The following is a 23,820-nucleotide window of genomic DNA, read 5'->3' on the forward strand; positions in this document are numbered from 1 at the left end:
ATGCTCATTTTTAATATATGTTCATGCTGTCACCAATAAATGTTCATATTTAATATATGTTCATGCTGTCACCATTAAATGCTCATATTTAATATATGTTCATGCTGTCACAATTAAATGCTCATATTTAATATATGTTCATGCTGTCACCATTAAATGCTCATATTTAATATATGTTCATGCTGTCACCAATAAATGTTCATATTTAATATATGTTCATGCTGTCACCATTAAATGTTCATATTTAATATATGTTCATGCTGTCACCATTAAATGCTCATATGTAATATATGTTCATGCTGTCACCATTAAATGCTCATATTTAATATATGTTCATGCTGTCACCATTAAATGTTCATATTTAATATATGTTCATGCTGTCACCATTAAATGCTCATATTTAATATATGTTCATGCTGTCACCATTAAATGTTCATATTTAATATATGTTCATGCTGTCACCATTAAATGCTCATATTTAATATATGTTCATGCTGTCACCATTAAATGTTCATATTTAATATATGTTCATGCTGTCAGCATTAAATGCTCATATTTAATATATGTTCATGCTGTCACCATTAAATGCTCATATTTAATATATGTTCATGCTGTCACCATTAAATGCTCATATTTAATATATGTTCATGCTGTCACCATTAAATGCTCATATTTAATATATGTTCATGCTGTCACCATTAAATGCTCATATTTAATATGTTTGCTGCCACCATTAAATGTTCATATTTAATATATGTTCATGCTGTCACCATTAAATGTTCATATTTAATATATGTTCATGCTGTCACCATTAAATGCTCATATTTAATATATGTTCATGCAGTCATCATTAAATGCTCATATTTAATATATGTTCATGCTGTCACCATTAAATGCTCATATTTAATATATGTTCATGCTGTCACCATTAAATGCTCATATTTAATATATGTTCATGCTATCACCATTAAATGCTCATATTTAATATATGTTCATGCTGCCACCATTAAATGTTCATATTTAATATATGTTCATGCTGTCACCATTAAATGTTCATATTTAATATATGTTCATGCTGTCACCATTAAATGCTCATATTTAATATATGTTCATGCTGTCACCATTAAATGTTCATATTTAATATATGTTCATGCTGTCACCAATAAATGTTCATATTTAATATATGTTCATGCTGTCACCATTAAATGCTCATATTTAATATATGTTCATGCTGTCACAATTAAATGCTCATATTTAATATATATTCATGCTGTCACCAATAAATGTTCATATTTAATATATGTTCATGCTGTCACCATTAAATGTTCATATTTAATATATGTTCATGCTGTCACCATTAAATGCTCATATTTAATATATGTTCATGCTGTCACCATTAAATGCTCATATTTAATACATGTTCATGCTGTCACCATTAAATGTTCATATTTAATATATGTTCATGCTGTCACCATTAAATGCTCATATTTAATATATGTTCATGCTGTCACCATTAAATGCTCATATTTAATATATGTTCATGCTGTCACCATTAAATGCTCATATTTAATATATGTTCATGCTGTCACCATTAAATGCTCATTTTTAATATATGTTCATGCTGTCACCATTAAATGCTCATATTTAATATATGGTCATGCTGTCACCATTAAATGCTCATATTTAATATATGTTCATGCTGTCACCATTAAATGCTCATATTTAATATATGTTCATGCTGTCACCAATAAATGTTCATATTTAATATATGTTCATGCTGTCACCATTAAATGTTCATATTTAATATATGTTCATGCTGTCACCATTAAATGCTCATATTTAATATATGTTCATGCTGTCACCATTAAATGCTCATATTTAATATATGTTCATGCTGTCACCATTAAATGTTCATATTTAATATATGTTCATGCTGTCACCATTAAATGCTCATATTTAATATATGTTCATGCTGTCACCATTAAATGTTCATATTTAATATATGTTCATGCTGTCACCATTAAATGCTCATATTTAATATATGTTCATGCTGTCACCATTAAATGTTCATATTTAATATATGTTCATGCTGTCACCATTAAATGCTCATATTTAATATATGTTCATGCTGTCACCATTAAATGCTCATATTTAATATATGTTCATGCTGTCACCATTAAATGCTCATATTTAATATATGTTCATGCTGTCACCATTAAATGCTCATATTTAATATATGTTCATGCTGTCACCATTAAATGCTCATATTTAATATGTTTGCTGCCACCATTAAATGTTCATATTTAATATATGTTCATGCTGTCACCATTAAATGTTCATATTTAATATATGTTCATGCTGTCACCATTAAATGCTCATATTTAATATATGTTCATGCAGTCATCATTAAATGCTCATATTTAATATATGTTCATGCTGTCACCATTAAATGCTCATATTTAATATATGTTCATGCTGTCACCATTAAATGCTCATATTTAATATATGTTCATGCTATCACCATTAAATGCTCATATTTAATATATGTTCATGCTGCCACCATTAAATGTTCATATTTAATATATGTTCATGCTGTCACCATTAAATGTTCATATTTAATATATGTTCATGCTGTCACCATTAAATGCTCATATTTAATATATGTTCATGCTGTCACCATTAAATGTTCATATTTAATATATGTTCATGCTGTCACCATTAAATGCTCATATTTAATATATGTTCATGCTGTCACCAATAAATGTTCATATTTAATATATGTTTGCTGCCACCATTAAATGTTCATATTTAATATATGTTCATGCTGTCACCATTAAATGTTCATATTTAATATATGTTCATGCTGTCACCATTAAATGCTCATATTTAATATATGTTCATGCTGTCACCATTAAATGCTCATATTTAATATATGTTCATGCTGTCACCAATAAATGTTCATATTTAATATATGTTTGCTGCCACCATTAAATGTTCATATTTAACATATGTTCATGCTGTCACCATTAAATGCTCATATTATGTTCATGCTGTCACCATTAAATGCTCATATTATGTTCATGCTGTTTTCATTTGCATGAGCCAAAACACTCAAAAAAGAAATACAATTGTACTAAACACACACACACACACACACACACACACACACACACACACACACACACACACACACACACACACACACACACACACACACACACACACACACACACACACACACACACACACACACACACACACACACACATTCCTTCCGTTGCTTGGGCACCACCATCACCCAGGACCATCACCCAGGACCATCACCCATCACCCATCACCATTACCCATGACCATCACCATCACCCAGGACCTCAAGTGTGAGCCGACCATCAGCTCCCTCATCAAGAAGGCCCAGCAGAGGATGTACTTCCTGCGGCAGCTGAGGAAACTGAAGGTGCCGACCGAGATGCTGGTGCAGTTTTACCCAGCCATCATGGAGTCCATCCTCACCTCCTCCATCACCGTGCGGTTCCCCGGCGCCACAGTCCAGGATAAGCATGGACTGCAGTGCATGGTACGTGCTGCTGAGAAGGTGATTGGCTGCAAGCTCCCATCCCTCCAGGACCTGTTCTCCTCCAGGACCAGGAGGCATGTGGGTCGGATCATAGCTGACTCTTCTCACCCTGGACACACACTATTCTCCCCTCTCCCTTTCAGGCAGGAGACTACGCTCCATCCAGGCAGGAGACTACGCTCCATCCAGGCAGGAGACTACGCTCCATCCAGGCAGAAGACTACGCTCCATCCAGGTAGGAGACTACGCTCCATCCAGGCAGGAGACTACGCTCCATCCAGGCAGGAGACTACGCTCCATCCAGGTAGGAGACTACGCTCCATCCAGGCAGGAGACTACGCTCCATCCAGGCAGGAGACTACGCTCCATCCAGGCAGGAGACTACGCTCCATCCAGGTAGGAGACTACGCTCCATCCAGGCAGGAGACTACGCTCCATCCAGGCAGGAGACTACGCTCCATCCAGGCAGGAGACTACGCTCCATCCAGGTAGGAGACTACGCTCCATCCAGGCAGGAGACTACGCTCCATCCAGGCAGGAGACTACGCTCCATCCAGGTAGGAGACTACGCTCCATCCAGGCAGGAGACTACGCTCCATCCAGGCAGGAGACTACGCTCCATCCAGGCAGGAGACTACGCTCCATCCAGGGAGGAGACTACGCTCCATCCAGGCAGGAGACTACGCTCCATCCAGGTAGGAGACTACGCTCCATCCAGGCAGGAGACTACGCTCCATCCAGGCAGGAGACTACGCTCCATCCAGGGAGGAGACTACGCTCCATCCAGGCAGGAGACTACGCTCCATCCAGGTAGGAGACTACGCTCCATCCAGGCAGGAGACTACGCTCCATCCAGGCAGGAGACTACGCTCCATCCAGGTAGGAGACTACGCTCCATCCAGGCAGGAGACTACGCTCCATCCAGGCAGGAGACTACGCTCCATCCAGGTAGGAGACTACGCTCCATCCAGGCAGGAGACTACGCTCCATCCAGGCAGGAGACTACGCTCCATCCAGGCAGGAGACTACGCTCCATCCAGGGAGGAGACTACGCTCCATCCAGGCAGGAGACTACGCTCCATCCAGGTAGGAGACTACGCTCCATCCAGGCAGGAGACTACGCTCCATCCAGGCAGGAGACTACGCTCCATCCAGGGAGGAGACTACGCTCCATCCAGGCAGGAGACTACGCTCCATCCAGGTAGGAGACTACGCTCCATCCAGGTAGGAGACTACGCTCCATCCAGGTAGGAGACTACGCTCCATCCAGGCAGAAGACTACGCTCCATCCAGGCAGGAGACTACGCTCCATCCAGGCAGGAGACTACGCTCCATCCAGGCCGGAGACTACGCTCCATCCAGGCAGGAGACTACGCTCCATCCAGGTAGGAGACTACGCTCCATCCAGGTAGGAGACTACGCTCCATCCAGGCAGGAGACTACGCTCCATCCAGGCAGGAGACTACGCTCCATCCAGGCAGGAGACTACGCTCCATCCAGGTAGGAGACTACGCTCCATCCAGGCAGGAGACTACGCTCCATCCAGGCAGGAGACTACGCTCCATCCAGGTAGGAGACTACGCTCCATCCAGGCAGGAGACTACGCTCCATCCAGGTAGGGGACTACGCTCCATCCAGGTAGGAGACTACGCTCCATCCAGGCCGGAGACTACGCTCCATCCAGGCAGGAGACTACGCTCCATCCAGGTAGGAGACTACGCTCCATCCAGGCAGGAGACTACGCTCCATCCAGGTAGGGGACTACGCTCCATCCAGGCAGGAGACTACGCTCCATCCAGGCCGGAGACTACGCTCCATCCAGGCAGGAGACTACGCTCCATCCAGGCAGGAGACTACGCTCCATCCAGGCAGGAGACTACGCTCCATCCAGGTAGGGGACTACGCTCCATCCAGGCAGGAGACTACGCTCCATCCAGGCCGGAGACTACGCTCCATCCAGGCAGGAGACTACGCTCCATCCAGGCAGGAGACTACGCTCCATCCAGGCAGGAGACTACGCTCCATCCAGGCAGGAGATTACGCTCCATCCAGGCAGGAGACTACGCTCCATCCAGGCAGGAGACTACGCTCCATCCAGGGAGGAGACTACGCTCCATCCAGGCAGGAGACTACGCTCCATCCAGGTAGGAGACTACGCTCCATCCAGGCAGGAGACTACGCTCCATCCAGGCAGGAGACTACGCTCCATCCAGGGAGGAGACTACGCTCCATCCAGGCAGGAGACTACGCTCCATCCAGGTAGGAGACTACGCTCCATCCAGGTAGGAGACTACGCTCCATCCAGGTAGGAGACTACGCTCCATCCAGGCAGAAGACTACGCTCCATCCAGGCAGGAGACTACGCTCCATCCAGGCAGGAGACTACGCTCCATCCAGGCCGGAGACTACGCTCCATCCAGGCAGGAGACTACGCTCCATCCAGGTAGGAGACTACGCTCCATCCAGGTAGGAGACTACGCTCCATCCAGGCAGGAGACTACGCTCCATCCAGGCAGGAGACTACGCTCCATCCAGGCAGGAGACTACGCTCCATCCAGGTAGGAGACTACGCTCCATCCAGGCAGGAGACTACGCTCCATCCAGGCAGGAGACTACGCTCCATCCAGGTAGGAGACTACGCTCCATCCAGGCAGGAGACTACGCTCCATCCAGGTAGGGGACTACGCTCCATCCAGGTAGGAGACTACGCTCCATCCAGGCCGGAGACTACGCTCCATCCAGGCAGGAGACTACGCTCCATCCAGGTAGGAGACTACGCTCCATCCAGGCAGGAGACTACGCTCCATCCAGGTAGGGGACTACGCTCCATCCAGGCAGGAGACTACGCTCCATCCAGGCCGGAGACTACGCTCCATCCAGGCAGGAGACTACGCTCCATCCAGGCAGGAGACTACGCTCCATCCAGGCAGGAGACTACGCTCCATCCAGGTAGGAGACTACGCTCCATCCAGGCAGGAGACTACGCTCCATCCAGGCCGGAGACTACGCTCCATCCAGGCAGGAGACTACGCTCCATCCAGGCAGGAGACTACGCTCCATCCAGGCAGGAGACTACGCTCCATCCAGGCAGGAGATTACGCTCCATCCAGGTAGGAGACTACGCTCCATCCAGGCAGGAGACTACGCTCCATCCAGGCAGGAGACTACGCTCCATCCAGGTAGGAGACTACGCTCCATCCAGGCAGGAGATTACGCTCCATCCAGACCCACACCTCCCTCCACCTGAACACTTTTTTCCCCTCGGCCATCAGACACATGAACAATAACAAGATCTGATAGTTCAGTTACAGATCATGTTATTACCTATTCTGTGTTATATGTCTTTTATGTTGCACCTTTGCACCAAGTACAATTCCTAGTTTGTCAACCCTTTCTCAAACAATGGCAATAAAAACTATTCTGATTCTGAAAACACCTTCAACTAACCTTCACAACAACAAGAAGAAAACACCTTCAACTAACCTTCACAACAAGAAGAAAACACCTTCAACTAACCTTCACAACAAGAAGAAAACACCTTCAACTAACCTTCACAACAAGAAGAAAACACCTTCAACTAACCTTCACAACAAGAAGAAAACACCTTCAACTAACCTTCACAACAACAAGAAGAAAACACCTTCAACTAACCTTCACAACAAGAAGAAAACACCTTCAACTAACCTTCACAACAAGAAGAAAACACCTTCAACTAACCTTCACAACAAGAAGAAAACACCTTCAACTAACCTTCACAACAACAAGAAGAAAACACCTTCAACTAACCTTCACAACAAGAAGAAAACACCTTCAACTAACCTTCACAACAACAAGAAGAAAACACTTTCAACTAACCTTCACAACAACAAGAAGAAAACACCTTCAACTAACCTTCACAACAAGAAGAAAATACCTCCAACTAACCTTCACAACAAGAAGAAAACACCTTCAACTAACCTTCACAACAAGAAGAAAACACCTTCAACTAACCTTCACAACAACAAGAAGAAAACACCTTCAACTAACCTTCACAACAACAAGAAGAAAACACCTTCAACTAACCTTCACAACAAGAAGAAAACACCTTCAACTAACCTTCACAACAAGAAGAAAACACCTTCAACTAACCTTCACAACAACAAGAAGAAAACACCTTCAACTAACCTTCACAACAACAAGCAGAAAACACCTTCAACTAACCTTCACAACAAGAAGAAAACACCTTCAACTAACCTTCACAACAAGAAAACACCTTCAACTAACCTTCACAACAAGAAGAAAACACCTTCAACTAACCTTCACAACAAGAAGAAAACACCTTCAACTAACCTTCACAACAAGAAGAAAACACCTTCAACTAACCTTCACAACAAGAAGAAAACACCTTCAACTAACCTTCACAACAACAAGAAGAAAACACCTTCAACTAACCTTCACAACAACAAGAAAACACCTTCAACTAACCTTCACAACAACAAGAAGAAAACACCTTCAACTAACCTTCACAACAACAAGAAGAAAACACCTTCAACTAACCTTCACAACAACAAGAAGAAAACACCTTCAACTAACCTTCACAACAAGAAGAAAACACCTTCAACTAACCTTCACAAGAAGAAGAAAACACCTTCAACTCCCCTTCTTAAGGCAAAAAGGCTTCGCTACACATGTGAAAATGTGTTGATTGTGCAGCCGGGTGTTGCACAATGTGTTTGTTATTCAGTAGCTGTGAGAAAAAGACTTACAGTAGTTCAGTCAGTGAAATGAAAACAGAAGACGTGAGTTTCAGATGCAAAACTTCTGCACATCTTTATTATTTTCACTCAAGTCAAGTTGATGGGACAACTGGTAGAAAATGGATGGATGGATGATGGAAAGTACACCCTTCTTGTTTCCACTCTTCACGTAAACGTAGTCTTATTCTTGTTTCCACACTTCACGTAAACGTACAGTCACATTCTTGTTTCCACTCTTCACGTAAACGTACAGTCACATTCTTGTTTCCACTCTTCACGTAAACGTAGTCTTATTCTTGTTTCCACACTTCACGTAAACGTAGTCTTATTCTTGTTTCCACTATTGACGTAAACGTACAGTCACATTCTTGTTTCCACTCTTCACGTAAACGTAGTCTTATTCTTGTTTCCACACTTCACGTAAACGTAGTCTTATTCTTGTTTCCACACTTCACGTAAACGTAGTCTTATTCTTGTTTCCACTATTGACGTAAACGTACAGTCACATTCTTGTTTCCACACTTCACGTAAACGTAGTCTTATTCTTGTTTCCACTATTGACGTAAACGTACAGTCACATTCTTGTTTCCACACTTCACGTAAACGTAGTCTTATTCTTGTTTCCACTATTGACGTAAACGTACAGTCACATTCTTGTTTCCACTCTTCACGTAAACGTACAGTCACATTCTTGTTTCCACTCTTCACATAAACGTACAGTCACATACTTTTTTCCACTATTGACGTAAACGTACAGTCACATTCTTGTTTCCACTCCACTATTGACGTAAACGTACAGTCACATTCTTGTTTCAACTCTTCACGTAAACGTACAGTCCCATTCTTTTTTCCACTATTGACGTAAACGTACAGTCACATTCTTGTTTCCACTCCACTATTGACGTAAACGTACAGTCACATTCTTGTTTCCACTCTTCACGTAAACGTAGTCACATTCTTGTTTCCACTCTTCACGTAAACGTACAGTCACATTCTTGTTTCCACTCTTCACGTAAACGTAGTCTTATTCTTGTTTCCACACTTCACGTAAACGTAGTCTTATTCTTGTTTCCACTATTGACGTAAACGTACAGTCACATTCTTGTTTCCACTCTTCACGTAAACGTAGTCTTATTCTTGTTTCCACACTTCACGTAAACGTAGTCTTATTCTTGTTTCCACTATTGACGTAAACGTACAGTCACATTCTTGTTTCCACACTTCACGTAAACGTAGTCTTATTCTTGTTTCCACTATTGACGTAAACGTACAGTCACATTCTTGTTTCCACACTTCACGTAAACGTAGTCTTATTCTTGTTTCCACTATTGACGTAAACGTACAGTCACATTCTTGTTTCCACTCTTCACATAAACGTACAGTCACATACTTTTTTCCACTATTGACGTAAACGTACAGTCACATTCTTGTTTCCACTCCACTATTGACGTAAACGTACAGTCACATTCTTGTTTCAACTCTTCACGTAAACGTACAGTCCCATTCTTTTTTCCACTATTGACGTAAACGTACAGTCACATTCTTGTTTCCACTCCACTATTGACGTAAACGTACAGTCACATTCTTGTTTCCACTCTTCACGTAAACGTAGTCACATTCTTGTTTCCACTCTTCACGTAAACGTACAGTCACATTCTTTTTTCCACTATTGACGTAAACGTACAGTCACATTCTTGTTTCCACTCTTCACGTAAACGTACAGTCACATTCTTGTTTCCACTCCACTATTGACGTAAACGTACAGTCACATTCTTTGCCACATACTTTTTTCTCTTCCAACAATCCTTTGCTTTGACTTTTCTAAAACCCTTTACTCAACTTTCTCTTCTCCATCTTCTTTTCATCCATCATCAAGCACTAAAGTGTCTGCAACTTCAACCCTATGCAAGATACGCTACAACCAGAAGTTCCTCTTGCTACAACCAGAAGTTCCTCTTGCTACAACCAGAAGTTCCTCTTGCTACAACCAGAAGTTCCTCTTGCTACAACCAGAAGTTCCTCTTGCTACAACCAGAAGTTCCTCTTGCTACAACCAGAAGTTCCTCTTGCTACAACCAGAAGTTCCTCTTGCTACAACCAGAAGTTCCTCTTGCTACAGCCGGAAGTTCCTCTTGCTACAACCAGAAGTTCCTCTTGCTACAGCCGGAAGTTCCTCTTGCTACAACCAGAAGTTCCTCTTGCTACAACCAGAAGTTCCTCTTGCTACAACCAGAAGTTCCTCTTGCTACAGCCGGAAGTTCCTCTTGCTACAACCAGAAGTTCCTCTTGCTACAGCCGGAAGTTCCTCTTGCTACAACCAGAAGTTCCTCTTGCTACAACCAGAAGTTCCTCTTGCTACAACCAGAAGTTCCTCTTGCTACAACCAGAAGTTCCTCTTGCTACAACCAGAAGTTCCTCTTGCTACAACCAGAAGTTCCTCTTGCTACAACCAGAAGTTCCTCTTGCTACAACCAGAAGTTCCTCTTGCTACAACCAGAAGTTCCTCTTGCTACAACCAGAAGTTCCTCTTGCTACAACCAGAAGTTCCTCTTGCTACAACCAGAAGTTCCTCTTGCTACAACCAGAAGTTCCTCTTGCTACAGCCAGAAGTTCCTCTTGCTACAACCAGAAGTTCCTCTTGCTACAACCAGAAGTTCCTCTTGCTACAACCAGAAGTTCCTCTTGCTACAACCAGAAGTTCCTCTTGCTACAACCAGAAGTTCCTCTTGCTACAGCCGGAAGTTCATGGTCCCCTTAGAAAAGTTGGCTCAGTAATAAAAAGTATTTGGGATTCCAAAGCAAGGACTATGTTTGTATTTCAAACAAACCAAACCAAGAAGGAGCGTGTGGTTGTTGGAGGAATGTATCAAAATAAGAGCACTCTTGTATGGCACCTTGTCAAAGAATGTATCAAAATAAGAGCACTCTTGTATGGCACCTTGTCAAAGAATGTATCAAAATAAGAGCACTCTTGTATGGCACTTTGTCAAAGAATGTATCAAAATAAGAGCACTCTTGTATGGCACCTTGTCAAAGAATGTATCAAAATAAGAGCACTCTTGTATGGCACCTTGTCAAAGAATGTATCAAAATAAGAGCACTCTTGTATGGCACCTTGTCAAAGAAGGTATCAAAATAAGAGCACTCTTGTATGGCACCTTGTCAAAGAAGGTATCAAAATAAGAGCACTCTTGTATGGCACCTTGTCAAAGAAGAAGAATGTGTCTTACATTAAAACATGTGCAAGATAAACATTGCTCCTTGTACTAAAGCTAAAAAACCACACATGTAAAGTATAAAAGTGTAAAACTACTTCTTCTGCAGTAAAAAAAAAAAGCTTAAATATTAATAGTAAACAAAGTTTAAAAGACTTCGAACACCAGATTGTTCTTTCAAGTTTTATGCATCCCTTTTTCTATGGCAGGGTTCCCAACTTCTCCTGTATATACTCTTTGCATACTGTACACATACTGTATGTACAGTATACTGTACATACAGTATGTGTACTGTACACATACTGTATGTATACTGTACACCTGCTGTACGTATACTGTACACATACTGTATGTACAGTATACTGTACATACAGTATGTATACTGTACACATACTGTATGTATACTGTACACATACTGTATGTATACTGTACACCTGCTGTACGTATACTGTACACATACTGTATGTATACTGTACACATACTGTATGTATACTGTACACCTGCTGTACGTATACTGTACACATACTGTATGTATAAGTCAATGATGCAGGATGTGTGTTACAGTGGAACCCGTTTAGGTCGACACATGGGCCCGGCTAACTGACGTCAACATAAGCTGTTGTCGACATAACCGCAAGCAGAACTAGCATGTCTTGCACTCTCTGTGATTTAGTCCTGAAGAAAATGGCCGTCTTTGGAGTTTTATTCTCATGATTGAGTTTTCTTACAAAGTCTAACAGAACTCATTTTCTTACAATTCAACTTCTTGCTCAAATCTTTTTTGTCGGTGGCTAACAAACTAAATAACAAGTCAATTGTTGTTGCATTTTGTTAGTTGCTATGATGCAATCTACTAACCCCGTTTCCATATGAGTTGGGAAATGGTGTTAGATGTAAATATAAACGGAATACAATGATTTGCAAATCATTTTCAAGCCATATTCAGTTGAATATGCTACAAAGACAACATATTTCATGTTCAAACTGATAACATTTTTTATTTTTTTGCAAATAATCATTAACTTTATAATTTGATGGCAGCAACACGTGACAAAGAAGTTGTGAAAGGTGGCAATAAATACTGATAAAGTTGAGGAATGCTCATCAAACACTTATTTGGAACATCCCACAGGTGAACAGGCTAATTGGGAACAGGTGGGTGCCATGATTGGGTATAAAAGTAGATTCCATGAAATGCTCAGTCATTCACAAACAAGGATGGGGCGAGGGTCACCACTTTGTCAACAAATGCCTGAGCAAATTGTTGAACAGTTTAAGAACAACCTTTCTCAAGCAGCTATTGCAAGGAATGTAGGGATTTCACCATCTACGCTCCGTAATATCATCAAAGGGTTCAGAGAATGTGGAGAAATCACTGCAGGTAAGCAGCTAAGCCCGTGACCTTCCATCCCTCAGGCTGTACTGCATCAACAAGCCACATCAGTGTGTAAAGGATATCACCACATGGGCTCAGGAACACTTCAGAAAACCACTGTCAGTAACTACAGTTGGTCGCTACATCTGTAAGTGCAAGTTAAAGCTCTACTATGCAAAGCCAAAGCCATTTATCAACAACACCCAGAAACGCTGTCGGCTTCTCTGGGCCCGAGATCATCTAAGATGGACTCATGCAAAGTGGAAAAGTGTTCTGTGGTCTGACGAGTCCACATTTCAAATTGTTTCTGGAAATATTCGACATTGTGTCATCCGGACCAAATGGGAAGCGAACCATCCAGACTGTTATCGATGCAAAGTGTAAAAGGCAGCATGTGTGATGGTATGGGGGTGTATTAGTGTGTGATGGTATGGGGGTGTATTAGTGTGTGATGGTATGGGGGTGTATTAGTGGCCAAGACATGGGTAACTTACACATCTGTGAAGGCACCATTAATGCTGAAAGGTACATACAGCTTTTGGAACAACACATGTTGCCATCCAAGCGCCGTCTTTTTCCCTGCTTATTTCAGCAAGACAATGCCAAGCCACGTGTTACATCAACGTGGCTTCATAGTAAAAGAGTGCGGGTACTAGACTGGCCTGCCTGTAGTCCAGACATTGAAAATGTGTGGCACCTGCAATGTGAGAAGGGAGACCCCCGGACTGTTGAACAACTTAAGCTGTACATCAAGCAAGAATGGGAAAGAATTCCACTTCAAAAATGTGTCTCCTCACTTCCCAAACCTTTACTGAGTGTTGTTAAAAGGAAAGGCCATGTAACACAGTGGTGAACATGCCCTTTCCCAACTACTTTGGCACGTGTTGCAGCCATGAAATTCTAAAGTTTATGAGTTTGAACATGAAATATGTTGTCTTTGTAGCATATTCAACTGAATATGGCTTGAAAAGGATTTGCAAATCATTGTATTCTGTTTATATTTACATCTAACACCATTTCCCAACTCATATGGAAACGGGGTTTGTACCTTAAAACTGCCATGCTTTTATTTTGAAGCTGAACAGGAAATCACCATGAGTACATTTTAGAGCTTTGGAATGAGACTAGTCGCTGTTACAACAATACACATGTCAACATAAACGGACCGACTGATCGACATGAGCGGTCATCTGTGTATGTCAACATAAACTTATCGTGTATGTTGACAAGGTACTAGAGGAAGACACGGCCTGTCAACATAAACGGAACTATTTCAGACGGACATGACCTGTCACTTTCATGTCAGCAGAAGCGGTTGACCATGTGTGGTGATGTCGAGTGAAGCAGGAAGTTTTGAGTATAGTGAGCAGAAGTTGATTGGTGTATATGCGCGTTGTCGACATATACAGGTTGTCAACATTAACAAGTTGTCGCCATAAACTGGTTGTTTACCTAAACGGGTTGTTGACCTAAACGGGTTGTCGACATATACGGGTTGTCAGCATATACAGGTCGTCAACAGAAACAGGTTGTCACCATAAACATGTTGTTGCCATATATTGTACGTGTTGTCAACATTCACGGGTTGTCAACATAAATGGGTTATCGGAATAAATACTGTACATACTGTACGTTGTCGCCAAAAAACGTGTTATCTGCATTTTTGTGTTGTCGACATCAACGTGTAGTCGACATAAATGGGCTGTGGACATCTACAAGTTGTCAACATAAATGTGTAGTCGACATAAACGGGCTGTGGACATGTACAAGTTGTGGACATAAAGGTGTTGTCGGCGTAAATGTGTTGTCGGCGTAAATGTGTTGTCGGCGTACAGGTGTTGTCGACGTAAAGGTGTTGTGGACATAAATGTGTTGTCGACGTAAAGGTGTTGTGGACATAAATGTGTTGTCGACGTAAAGGTGTTGTGGACATAAATGTGTTGTCGGCGTACAGGTGTTGTGGACATAAATGTGTTGTCGGCGTACAGGTGTTGTGGACATAAATGTGTTGTCAGCGTACAGGTGTGGTGGACATAAATGTGTTGTCGACGTAAAGGTGTTGTGGACATAAATGTGTTGTCGACGTAAAGGTGTTGTGGACATAAGTGTCTTGTCAGCGTACAGGTGTGATGGACATAAATGTGTTGTCGGCATACAGGTGTTGTGGACATAAATGTGTTGTCGGCGTACAGGTGTTGTGGACATAAATGTGTTGTCGGCGTACAGGTGTTGTGGACATAAATGTGTTGTCGGCGTACAGGTGTTGTGGACATAAATGTGTTGTCGGCATACAGTGTGTCATGTTGGCTGCCACAGAGGAGTGTAACAGTAAAGAATAAATAGGAGTGTCAGAGTTTGTGTTGGCGTCACACCATCGTCTCTTTTCTCTTCCCTAAAGAATAAAGAGACTTCTTTTTGCTTTTGTGAGGCGTTGGCGATGACGAGGAGGAAGGTGCAGGACTCGGAGACGAGGGGCCGCAAGGCGCCGACCGAGTCAACCTCTGAGGACGGTTCTCGTCCGTCTCCTCCATGACCTCCATGACCTCCACGGCCGAGGCGGAGGACAGGTGGGCGTCCGTCACGGGCGATGATGTCTCGGCGTGGGGCCGGTAGACGGAGATGGCGGCGCGGAGACAGTTGAGCCAGCGCTGCTTGTGGAAGACGTCGTTGACCTGCAGCGTGTGCGCCTGGGCCTGGGCCTGGGCCTGGACCTGGGCCTGGACCTGGACCTGGCTCGGGTCTTGGGAGCGCACACGGAAAATGTTTTTGGCTGCAAGTAAAGAAAAGGTGAGCGCTGCTCTAATGGAGGAGGCTCGCTCAAGCCTCACCTTTGTCCGGGTTGCTGAAGGCGCCTCTGAAGGAGCCGCCCATCCTGACGTCACCGTCCTGCAGGTCGTCCACCAGCAGGTCCTGCACGGGTATGGGCTGGCGGTACACCTGGAAACACTGCCTCTCGTTTCGGGTGACTGAGCGAGTCAGAACCAGCAGCTCGGTGAACAGGAACACGTGCAGCTTCTGCAAACATTGCTTTGGAAATCAACTACTTCCTCTTTCAACTTCACATTTATTTACTTTTTAAAACAACTACTTCCTCTTTCAACTTCACATTTCTTTACTTTTTAAAACTACTTCTTCCTCTTTCAACTTCACATTTATTTACTTTTTAAAACAACTACTTCCTGTTTCAACTTCACATTTCTTTACTTTTTAAAACTACTTCCTGTTTCAACTTCACATTTATTTACTTTTTAAAACAACTACTTCCTGTTTCAACTTCACATTTCTTTACTTTTTAAAACAACTACTTCCTGTTTCAACTTCACATTTATTTACTTTTTAAAACAACTACTTCCTGTTTCAACTTCACATTTATTTACTTTTTAAAACAACTACTTCCTGTTTCAACTTCACATTTCTTTACTTTTCAAATCAACTACTTCCTGTTTCAACTTCACATTTCTTTACTTTTTAAAACAACTACTTCCTGTTTCAACTTCACATTTATTTACTTTTTAAAACAACTACTTCCTGTTTCAACTTCACTTTTATTTACTTTTTAAAACAACTACTTCCTGTTTCAACTGTCACATTTTTATACTTTTTAAATCAACTACTTCCTGTTTCAGCAGTCACTCTTATTTACTTTTTTTTTTAAACAACTACTTCCTGCTTCAACTGTCATATTTATTTACTTAAAAAAAGGTCTTTTATTCACTTACTTGTGGTGTTTCAAGCACTTTGGTGGACTTTTACAGCACAGGGTAGAAGAAATGCGGGGACCATTTTGCAATTTCTTTGTCAAGTTTTGTTTAGGTTTTGTTTCTCTTTTTCTGCTTGTGCCTTTTTGTAGTTTTTTATATCGCTGCCCCCCCCCTTTTATTTTCTATTGCCAGGTTAAACCTAAAGTCATTTGGCAACTTGGGATGCAGCGACCATTTGTTTTATTATTCCAGGAATGTACCGACTGGAATCATGGAGTAATGGGACAGAACACAAGCCTCGATGGATCATAGTTCAAATCAACAAATATTTCTTTGCTTGCCATAACCGTCATTCTTTTTTCTAATAAATGCACTTTTAGTGCATTGAAAACATAAACATGTCGCTGTGTCATGAGCGCACATTGAAGGTTTCTGGCACCCCATTGGTCCACATTTCATCCATTTGTAAGGAATAATGGTGACTAGTCGCTACTGTATGCTAATCACTGCACTTTGCACACTCCTCAGTGATTGGACGACTCAACTAAGCACTTCCAAGCCCACGTTGGTATGTTTTCGGTATTTGTTAGCGAGTTAGCAAGACGGTGAACATTTTCTAGCGTGGTTGCACGAATCTGTAGAATTTCCACTCTGGCTATGTCCAGAAGCTGAGTGGATCACATCTATGATACGGAGCGTTGTTATTGTCCCCGCCTGCTTGCAAAGAAGGAGCACCGTGTACTTGGTACCAGTCTAATTGTGGCTTACCGTCCCACTCTTGTTGCGAAGCTCCCCGTGACACAGCAGGCTTCTGCACCGCTGGAGGCGAGGGTCTTTCTGCCGCTCGTCCAGGTACTCCAGCTTGTCCATGTAGTACAAGCACTCCGACTCGCCCTTCTTCATGTTGATGTCTGACAGCACAGTTTGGATGATGGAGATCTGAAGCCAAGGATGAAGGGGGTCGTTAGCACGTCTTGCAATCTGGCAGAGTTCAAAAGGTCCTGAGGGGTCTTCCTTACAGCTCGTTCTAAGCTGGCGGTGTCCGGATGCTCTGGCGGAGTGTGTCGGAGGATCTCTTTGAGCAGCAGCGGGTACTTGACCAGGCGGGAGCGCGGGATGTCCAGGAAGCTCCACAGATCCAACTTCCTGCTGAAGGGCGACTCCAGGCAGCGCTGCAGGAAGTCCTGCACGCGCCAGTCCTGTTTCTTCTGGTCCAGGAGGGCCTTAGCTGCCAGCTGTTTGCTGCAGTACTCCTTGTACGCATCCAGCCTTGGTAGCTGCATCACAACAAAGCTCTTCTCTTAGCACCGCTGTCTTCAACACTTGACGCTTCACTGAAATGTCGCTTACCCAATCGACTACAATCTGACCGATCTGTCCCACGGTTCCATTTGTGCCCGTGGCTTTGGAGAGCTGTGCCAGCAAATCCTCATGCAGGGGGATGTAGGCGTCCAGGTCGCCAAAAATGTGAGAGAGCTCCTCTTCAGACATGATGGAGAGCTTCAGCATGGGGTCGTGGTACGCCTGCAGGCAGACAGGAAATTGTTCAACCAATCCAAGCGAGCTTAGAAAAGGTCTGAAGATAAAAGATACATGTTTGAGTACAAACCTTGCGTGCCAGTTGGAGGTCCTCAATGAGGTCCTGTTCTCCGCGAGACAGCTCAAATATGGCCTGAAAATGAGAAGTAGAACACATTAATTTTTGGATTATTGTTTTAAGAACCCATTAGCTGCTGACTAAGACTCCAGACTAATGCCCAAAATCTCTCTGGCCGCCGTCTTTGCCTCGCTTACTTTGCGTTTGAAAGTTTCTAGCCGCTGACAGCTGGCAAAGATGTGGGACATAAGTAGGGGTTTGTCCTCGGTTCTATGTGAACTTACGCAGCCTGGAAAATGGGCCCCAATCAGGCTTTTATTGACACTGCAAATACTGCAGGGATACGTGAAACTTGTCTGGGAGCTTTTAAAGTCTGCTGTCTGGATTTTTCACCCGCAGTGAACTCCTCACCTCCTGCCGCTTGATCTCTTTGGTGGTTAAGGTCCCCTTCTGGTGCACGTCTAGCGTCTCCGACCACAGCGTGCTGTTTCTCCTTTTAGGCGGCGTGGGGGCCGTCGCCTTGCTGCAAGGCTTCTGGGGAACGCCCGGCGACTTGCCATCGCTCCGGAAGGAGGCCTGCGAGCGGGAAAGCCCAACAGGTCAGACTTACTCAACGTTAGTGTTGCTGCGATGGAAGTGATGTCACCAGGCTTACCTGGATTGTTTGGCCGAAGCGCCGGACGGCCCCATTTTTTGCCGGAGAGATGAGGTTGGCTAACGACGACACCCTGCCGAGAGGACGGACACGCTTGGTTCTGGGTTCCTGGGAAGAGAGGAACAAAGTCAGCTAAGTCCTAAGCAGGAACTGGGCTAGGGGCCAGTTAGAGACTGATGATGCTGGTTTTTGGTGGTGAGGGCTGTGACTGGTCCACTTTCAGCACATTCTCATACATCGACTTGCCTAAGTCCACCTTCTCGAACGCCTTCTGTTCTGATTTTGCATCAACATTTGCAATACAACATCGATTAGCTTCAGCTGCGATAACACTCTGCAACAAGCTAAACAATCGACAAGTTCCCCAAAGAGTGTCCACAAAACTTACTTGAGACTTCAAACCCCCCAAATAAAGTCATAAATCCTCTTTATGGACTCATTTTTTGCAGGCTTTGGAGCCAGGAAACAGGAGGAGAAGACGATCAGGCAGACTGGAACGGGTGCAGGGCAGACAGAAATATTGCTTAGTGGGAATATGGAGGCTCAAGGCTTCTGCAGCTGTTGGCTCCATCACGAGAGAGGCAGCCCACCAAAGTATAAGACCCTCCCTCGACTGCTGATCTGCAAGGCAAGGGGGGTCTGGAGGAATGCCAGGAATGCAGGAGACACCCTCTCAGCTGTTCCACATCCATCCACCCCCCCGTGCCCGCTCTGTGACAACAAGCCTTCTTTGAGTCTATCACTGGGGGGAAATCAACGCTTCCCTGTGGCTTGCTGCTGCTCTTTAACGTCCTTTTCCAGACACACTGGCCAGCGTGTCGGCCTGCTCACGCAAAACCAACCACCGGTCACGGAAAAGGAGCCGCCGTCCCCCGTTTGAGTGTTTCCATGTGTTTCCAGTGCTGCTGCAAGTTGACACAAGTTGTTGAACACGGCTCACGTGAGAGCTCAACAACACCTGGGCCAGGTAAATCCCCCACCGCCCAACCCCCGACCCTACTTAGCCGGCGAGACAAGAGTCAGAAGTTGCTCGGCTGCATGCCAAAAACAACTTTCAGCCCGCAGATGTTCTTGCAAAACGTGGCGCTGAAAAACTCTGCATGTCCCGACACACCAAGAGAACTTTTTATGGTTCTCCAGGCCACGTGGACACAGCTGTGGAAGTCATCCACCGGCTTCATGGGTCACAGACACAACGTCACAGGCCCTCTCCCAGACCGCAGGAATGAAACCACAGGTTAGCTAAACGTGGGGGTTCCAAAGTCAATATTGGAACAACTCCTGCCCTCTGGGGGAGGGGCAGGCAGGTCCAACATGACAAAAAGGTCAATGGTCCTGGTCTTTGTCAAACAACCCTGGTAATTTGACCTGCAAGCTCCCAAAAACCTTCATCTCCTTGGGGCTGCCGCACTATAGTCTGTGGGAACACAAAAGCCAGTGCTCACGTGTCCTGTGCCCCAGGCTAGTGTTACAAGCTCTGAGCTAACAACTCCAGATGTGCTTTTCCAGCAGAGCGTGGCTGAGAGCAGACCTCCAAAGTTCTTGTTTCCTCAAGTCTGGGAAGTGTCAGACTTCTCCACAGCTCAGCACCTTTACTGTCAGTCCAAGCACAAGTTCCTGGAACAGTACTGACCCAGTCTGCTTAATACCTGTCCACCAACTCATCGAGTCCTGGGCCGCCGGGTTCTGATTATTGGGACAAAAACTGCTTCCTTTTCCACCTAAGATGTGAGACCCAAGAGGTCTACGTGGACCATGTCAACACTATTCTCAAACTCTCTGGACTTTGACTCTCTGAGGTACTTCCTGACCCGCTGGCACCAATCTTTAGGACAAGACGGCCAATACACAAAAGTGTGTGTGTGTGTGCGTGTGTGTGTTTGCTTGCGTGTGTGTGTATGCGCGTGTGTGTGTTTGCTTGCGTGTGTGTGTGTGTGTGTGTGTGTGTGTGTGTGTGTGTGTGTGTGTGTGTGTGTGTGTGTGTGTGTGTGTGTGTGTGTGTGTGTGTGTGTGTCTGTGTCTGTGTGTGTGTGTGTGTGTGAAGTAATTAGTAGAAGGTTGAATGTCCTGAGGCGGGTGAGGAAACAGAAACAGGTGAGTGAAATAAACAGATGAGTGAAATAAACAGATGAGTGAAATAAAAGGTGAGTGAAATAAAAGGTGAGTGGTATAAAAGGTGAGTGAAATAGACAGGTGAGTGAAATAAAAGGTGAGTGAAATAAACAGATGAGTGAAATAAAAGGTGAGTGATATAAAAGGTGAGTGATATAAAAGGTGAGTGATATAAAAGGTGAGTGAAATAGACAGGTGAGTGAAATAAACAGATGAGTGAAATAAAAGGTGAGTGATATAAAAGGTGAGTGGTATAAAAGGTGAGTGAAATAAAAGGTGAGTGATATAAAAGGTGAGTGTAATAAAAGGTGAGTGATATAAGAGGTGAGTGAAATAAAAGGTGAGTGGTATAAAAGGTGAGTGAAATAAAAGGTGAGTGAAATAAACAGATGAGTGAAATAAAAGGTGAGTGATATAAGAGGTGAGTGAAATAAAAGGTGAGTGGTATAAAAGGTGAGTGAAATAGACAGGTGAGTGAAATAAAAGGTGAGTGAAATAAACAGATGAGTGAAATAAAAGGTGAGTGATATGGGTGAGGGCGGACCTACGTCACTTCCGCCTACCAATCCCCTAGCAACCGGGAATTGGTTGAAAACAAAGCAGCTCACAGCGAACACAGCATTGACAGAAAAAGCATTTAACGAGCGTTGTGGCTTGGAAGTCAGCGTTAAATCCTTCATTTACGCATTTTTACTTATTCGCATATCGTGTGAAAAAACGAAAATGTATTATTTGCGTCAGACTCGTCTCAGTGAACTTTAAAGCTTCTCAGGCTTAGCTTAGCTTGCTAGTTAGCTTAGCCTGCGCGCTACTAAGAAAGAGACGCGGAAGTTATCAACAACAAGATCAAGTGTTAGTGTATAAAATATTGAGAGATTTGAGGGCTACATGTATTGAATGGCAACATGAAAATTATAGGCTTTATTGGTTTTTAAAAACCCAACTGTTAAGTGCAAATTTAAACGAAACCGGTCTTTGAAAATAGCTAGCTAGGCTATAGACTATATAGTATATTACTTACTTAACTTAATCCTCTTCTTCCCGGATGGGAAATAAGGCTTCGACGACTCGACGCCATTCATCTCGCTGCTGTGCTCGTCTCTGTGCCTCGCCCCATGTAAGCTTCATCTCTTTCAGCTCCCCTTCAACTGTTCTTCGCCAGGTGTTCTTTGGCCGCCCTGGCTTACGTTTTCCCGGTGGTGTCCATCTTAACGCTGCCTTTGGTATCCTCTCGTTGTCCGCTTTTCCAAAATAGCTAGCTAGGCTATAGACTATATACTATAGACTATATAGTATATACCGCATGTTATTTTTGTACAACAACTTCAGCTGTCGAACGTTATAAGGTACAAATTCAACAAGTACAACATTAGCACGGACGTATAGCCAAGTTGTGGTTAAGAAGGCGGATTTTTGTTCCTTATATTTACCAGAAACGAAGTGATTCGAACACACGACCCGGGACTTTGGGGGACTCCAGTGAGAACCCTCCTGGTTTTCCCGGTGTAAAGCTGCGAGCCATTTGTCTCGTCTCTGTGGGCTTTTATCACGCTTTGGCAGAACAAAATACAACCTTTGTTTTCCCTGTTTCCAGTTGTGGTTAGCACAACCAAAAACAACACCGTTTTTCTGCATTTTGGAGGCAGAATGACGGGTTTAACCAGCGTAGGTCGACAGGTTAAAGAGTAATGGCAACGGTTTGTTTTCAACGCCAGTCTGGTTGCTATGGCTCGAAGAACCCGTATGTAGCTCAGTTGCCCGGATGTCGGCCCTCACCCATAAGAGGTGAGTGAAATAAAAGGTGAGTGGTATAAAAGGTGAGTGAAATAAAAGGTGAGTGGTATAAGAGGTGACTGAAATAAAAGGTGAGTGTAATAAAAGGTGAGTGATATAAGAGGTGAGTGAAATAAAAGGTGAGTGTAATAAAAGGTGAGTGATATAAGAGGTGAGTGAAATAAAAGGTGAGTGTAATAAAAGGTGAGTGATATAAGAGGTGAGTGAAATAAAAGGTGAGTGGTATAAAAGGTGAGTTAAATAAACAGATGAGTGAAATAAAAGGTGAGTGATATAAGAGGTGAGTGAAATAAAAGCTGAGTGAAATAAAAGGTGAGTGAAATAAAAGGTGAGTGTAATAAAAGGTGAGTGATATAAGAGGTGAGTGAAATAAAAGGTGAGTGGTATAAAAGGTGAGCAAAATAAAAGGTGAGCAAAATAAAAGGTGAGTGATATAAAAGGTGAGTGAAATAAAAGGTGAGTGAAATAAAAGGTGAGTGAAATAAAAGGTGAGTGTAATAAAATGTGAGTGAAATAAAAGGTGTGTTAGACACAGCCTCACATTTGCAGTCCAACCAGCTTTTCTTCTTTGTGGTAACTCACCTCCGACTCTTTGTGGACCTGGTTCTGTTGGTGGAGGACTTGCAGAGTCCGCTTGATAGGCACCAAGCTGCCCAGGTCTTCGTATGCCACCATAGCTCTCAGTATCTTTGCAAATCCTTAGTCGGGTTTCAGGTAATCCACAGAGAAACAGGAAGTAGAATAATAATCAAGATGGAAGCATCCCTGTAGGGACAAATCTTTGAGAGGAGCTCCACTCTCATTGGCTTCACTTCCGTCTGCTTGGGACCACACTGGGAGGACTTTATAGGGACTGGGAGGACTTTATGGGGGCTGGGAGGACTTTATATGGACTGGGAGGACTTTATATGGACTGGGAGGACTTATAGGGACTGGGAGGACTTTATGGGGCTGAGGAGCCAGAAGAGGCAGGCTCAACTTTGCAGGGAGGAGGCAGGACTTCTTTTCTTCTTCTACACTCAACATGTGCTTTCTTCTTCTATGTCTTATATATATATATA

At 43.4% G+C, this 23,820-nt stretch overlaps 1 protein-coding gene across 1 annotated transcript; it reads right to left on the reverse strand.

Moving 5' to 3' along the window:
* Positions 1–13,920: 13,920 nt before the first annotated feature.
* LOC133662634 (neuroepithelial cell-transforming gene 1 protein-like) lies at positions 13,921–23,592 on the reverse strand. The gene is made up of 9 exons (XM_062066749.1): positions 23,342–23,592; positions 18,854–18,961; positions 18,610–18,774; positions 18,211–18,273; positions 17,952–18,125; positions 17,621–17,878; positions 17,370–17,540; positions 15,729–15,915; positions 13,921–15,670 (listed from the first exon to the last, which is right to left on the reverse strand). Exons 1-9 carry the CDS (start codon positions 23,432–23,434, stop codon positions 15,267–15,269), a joined length of 1,623 nt encoding a protein of 540 aa, XP_061922733.1. The 5' UTR covers positions 23,435–23,592; the 3' UTR covers positions 13,921–15,266.
* Positions 23,593–23,820: the final 228 nt, after the last annotated feature.

The sequence above is a fragment of the Entelurus aequoreus genome, linkage group LG12, assembly GCF_033978785.1.
Source record: "Entelurus aequoreus isolate RoL-2023_Sb linkage group LG12, RoL_Eaeq_v1.1, whole genome shotgun sequence".
NCBI classification, from domain to species: domain Eukaryota; kingdom Metazoa; phylum Chordata; class Actinopteri; order Syngnathiformes; family Syngnathidae; genus Entelurus; species Entelurus aequoreus.

Excerpts from the sequence above, each read along its gene's own strand:
- LOC133662634 (XM_062066749.1), bottom strand. The coding sequence starts at position 23,434 with ATGGTGGCATACGAAGACCTGGGCAGCTTGGTGCCTATCAAGCGGACT. Across the intron at positions 18,962-23,341 it reads AGGTCCACAAAGAGTCGGAG|GAACCCAGAACCAAGCGTGT; the intron begins GTGAGTTACCAC and ends CTCTCTTCCCAG. Across the intron at positions 15,671-15,728 it reads CTTCAGCAACCCGGACAAAG|CCAAAAACATTTTCCGTGTG; the intron begins GTGAGGCTTGAG and ends CTTTACTTGCAG.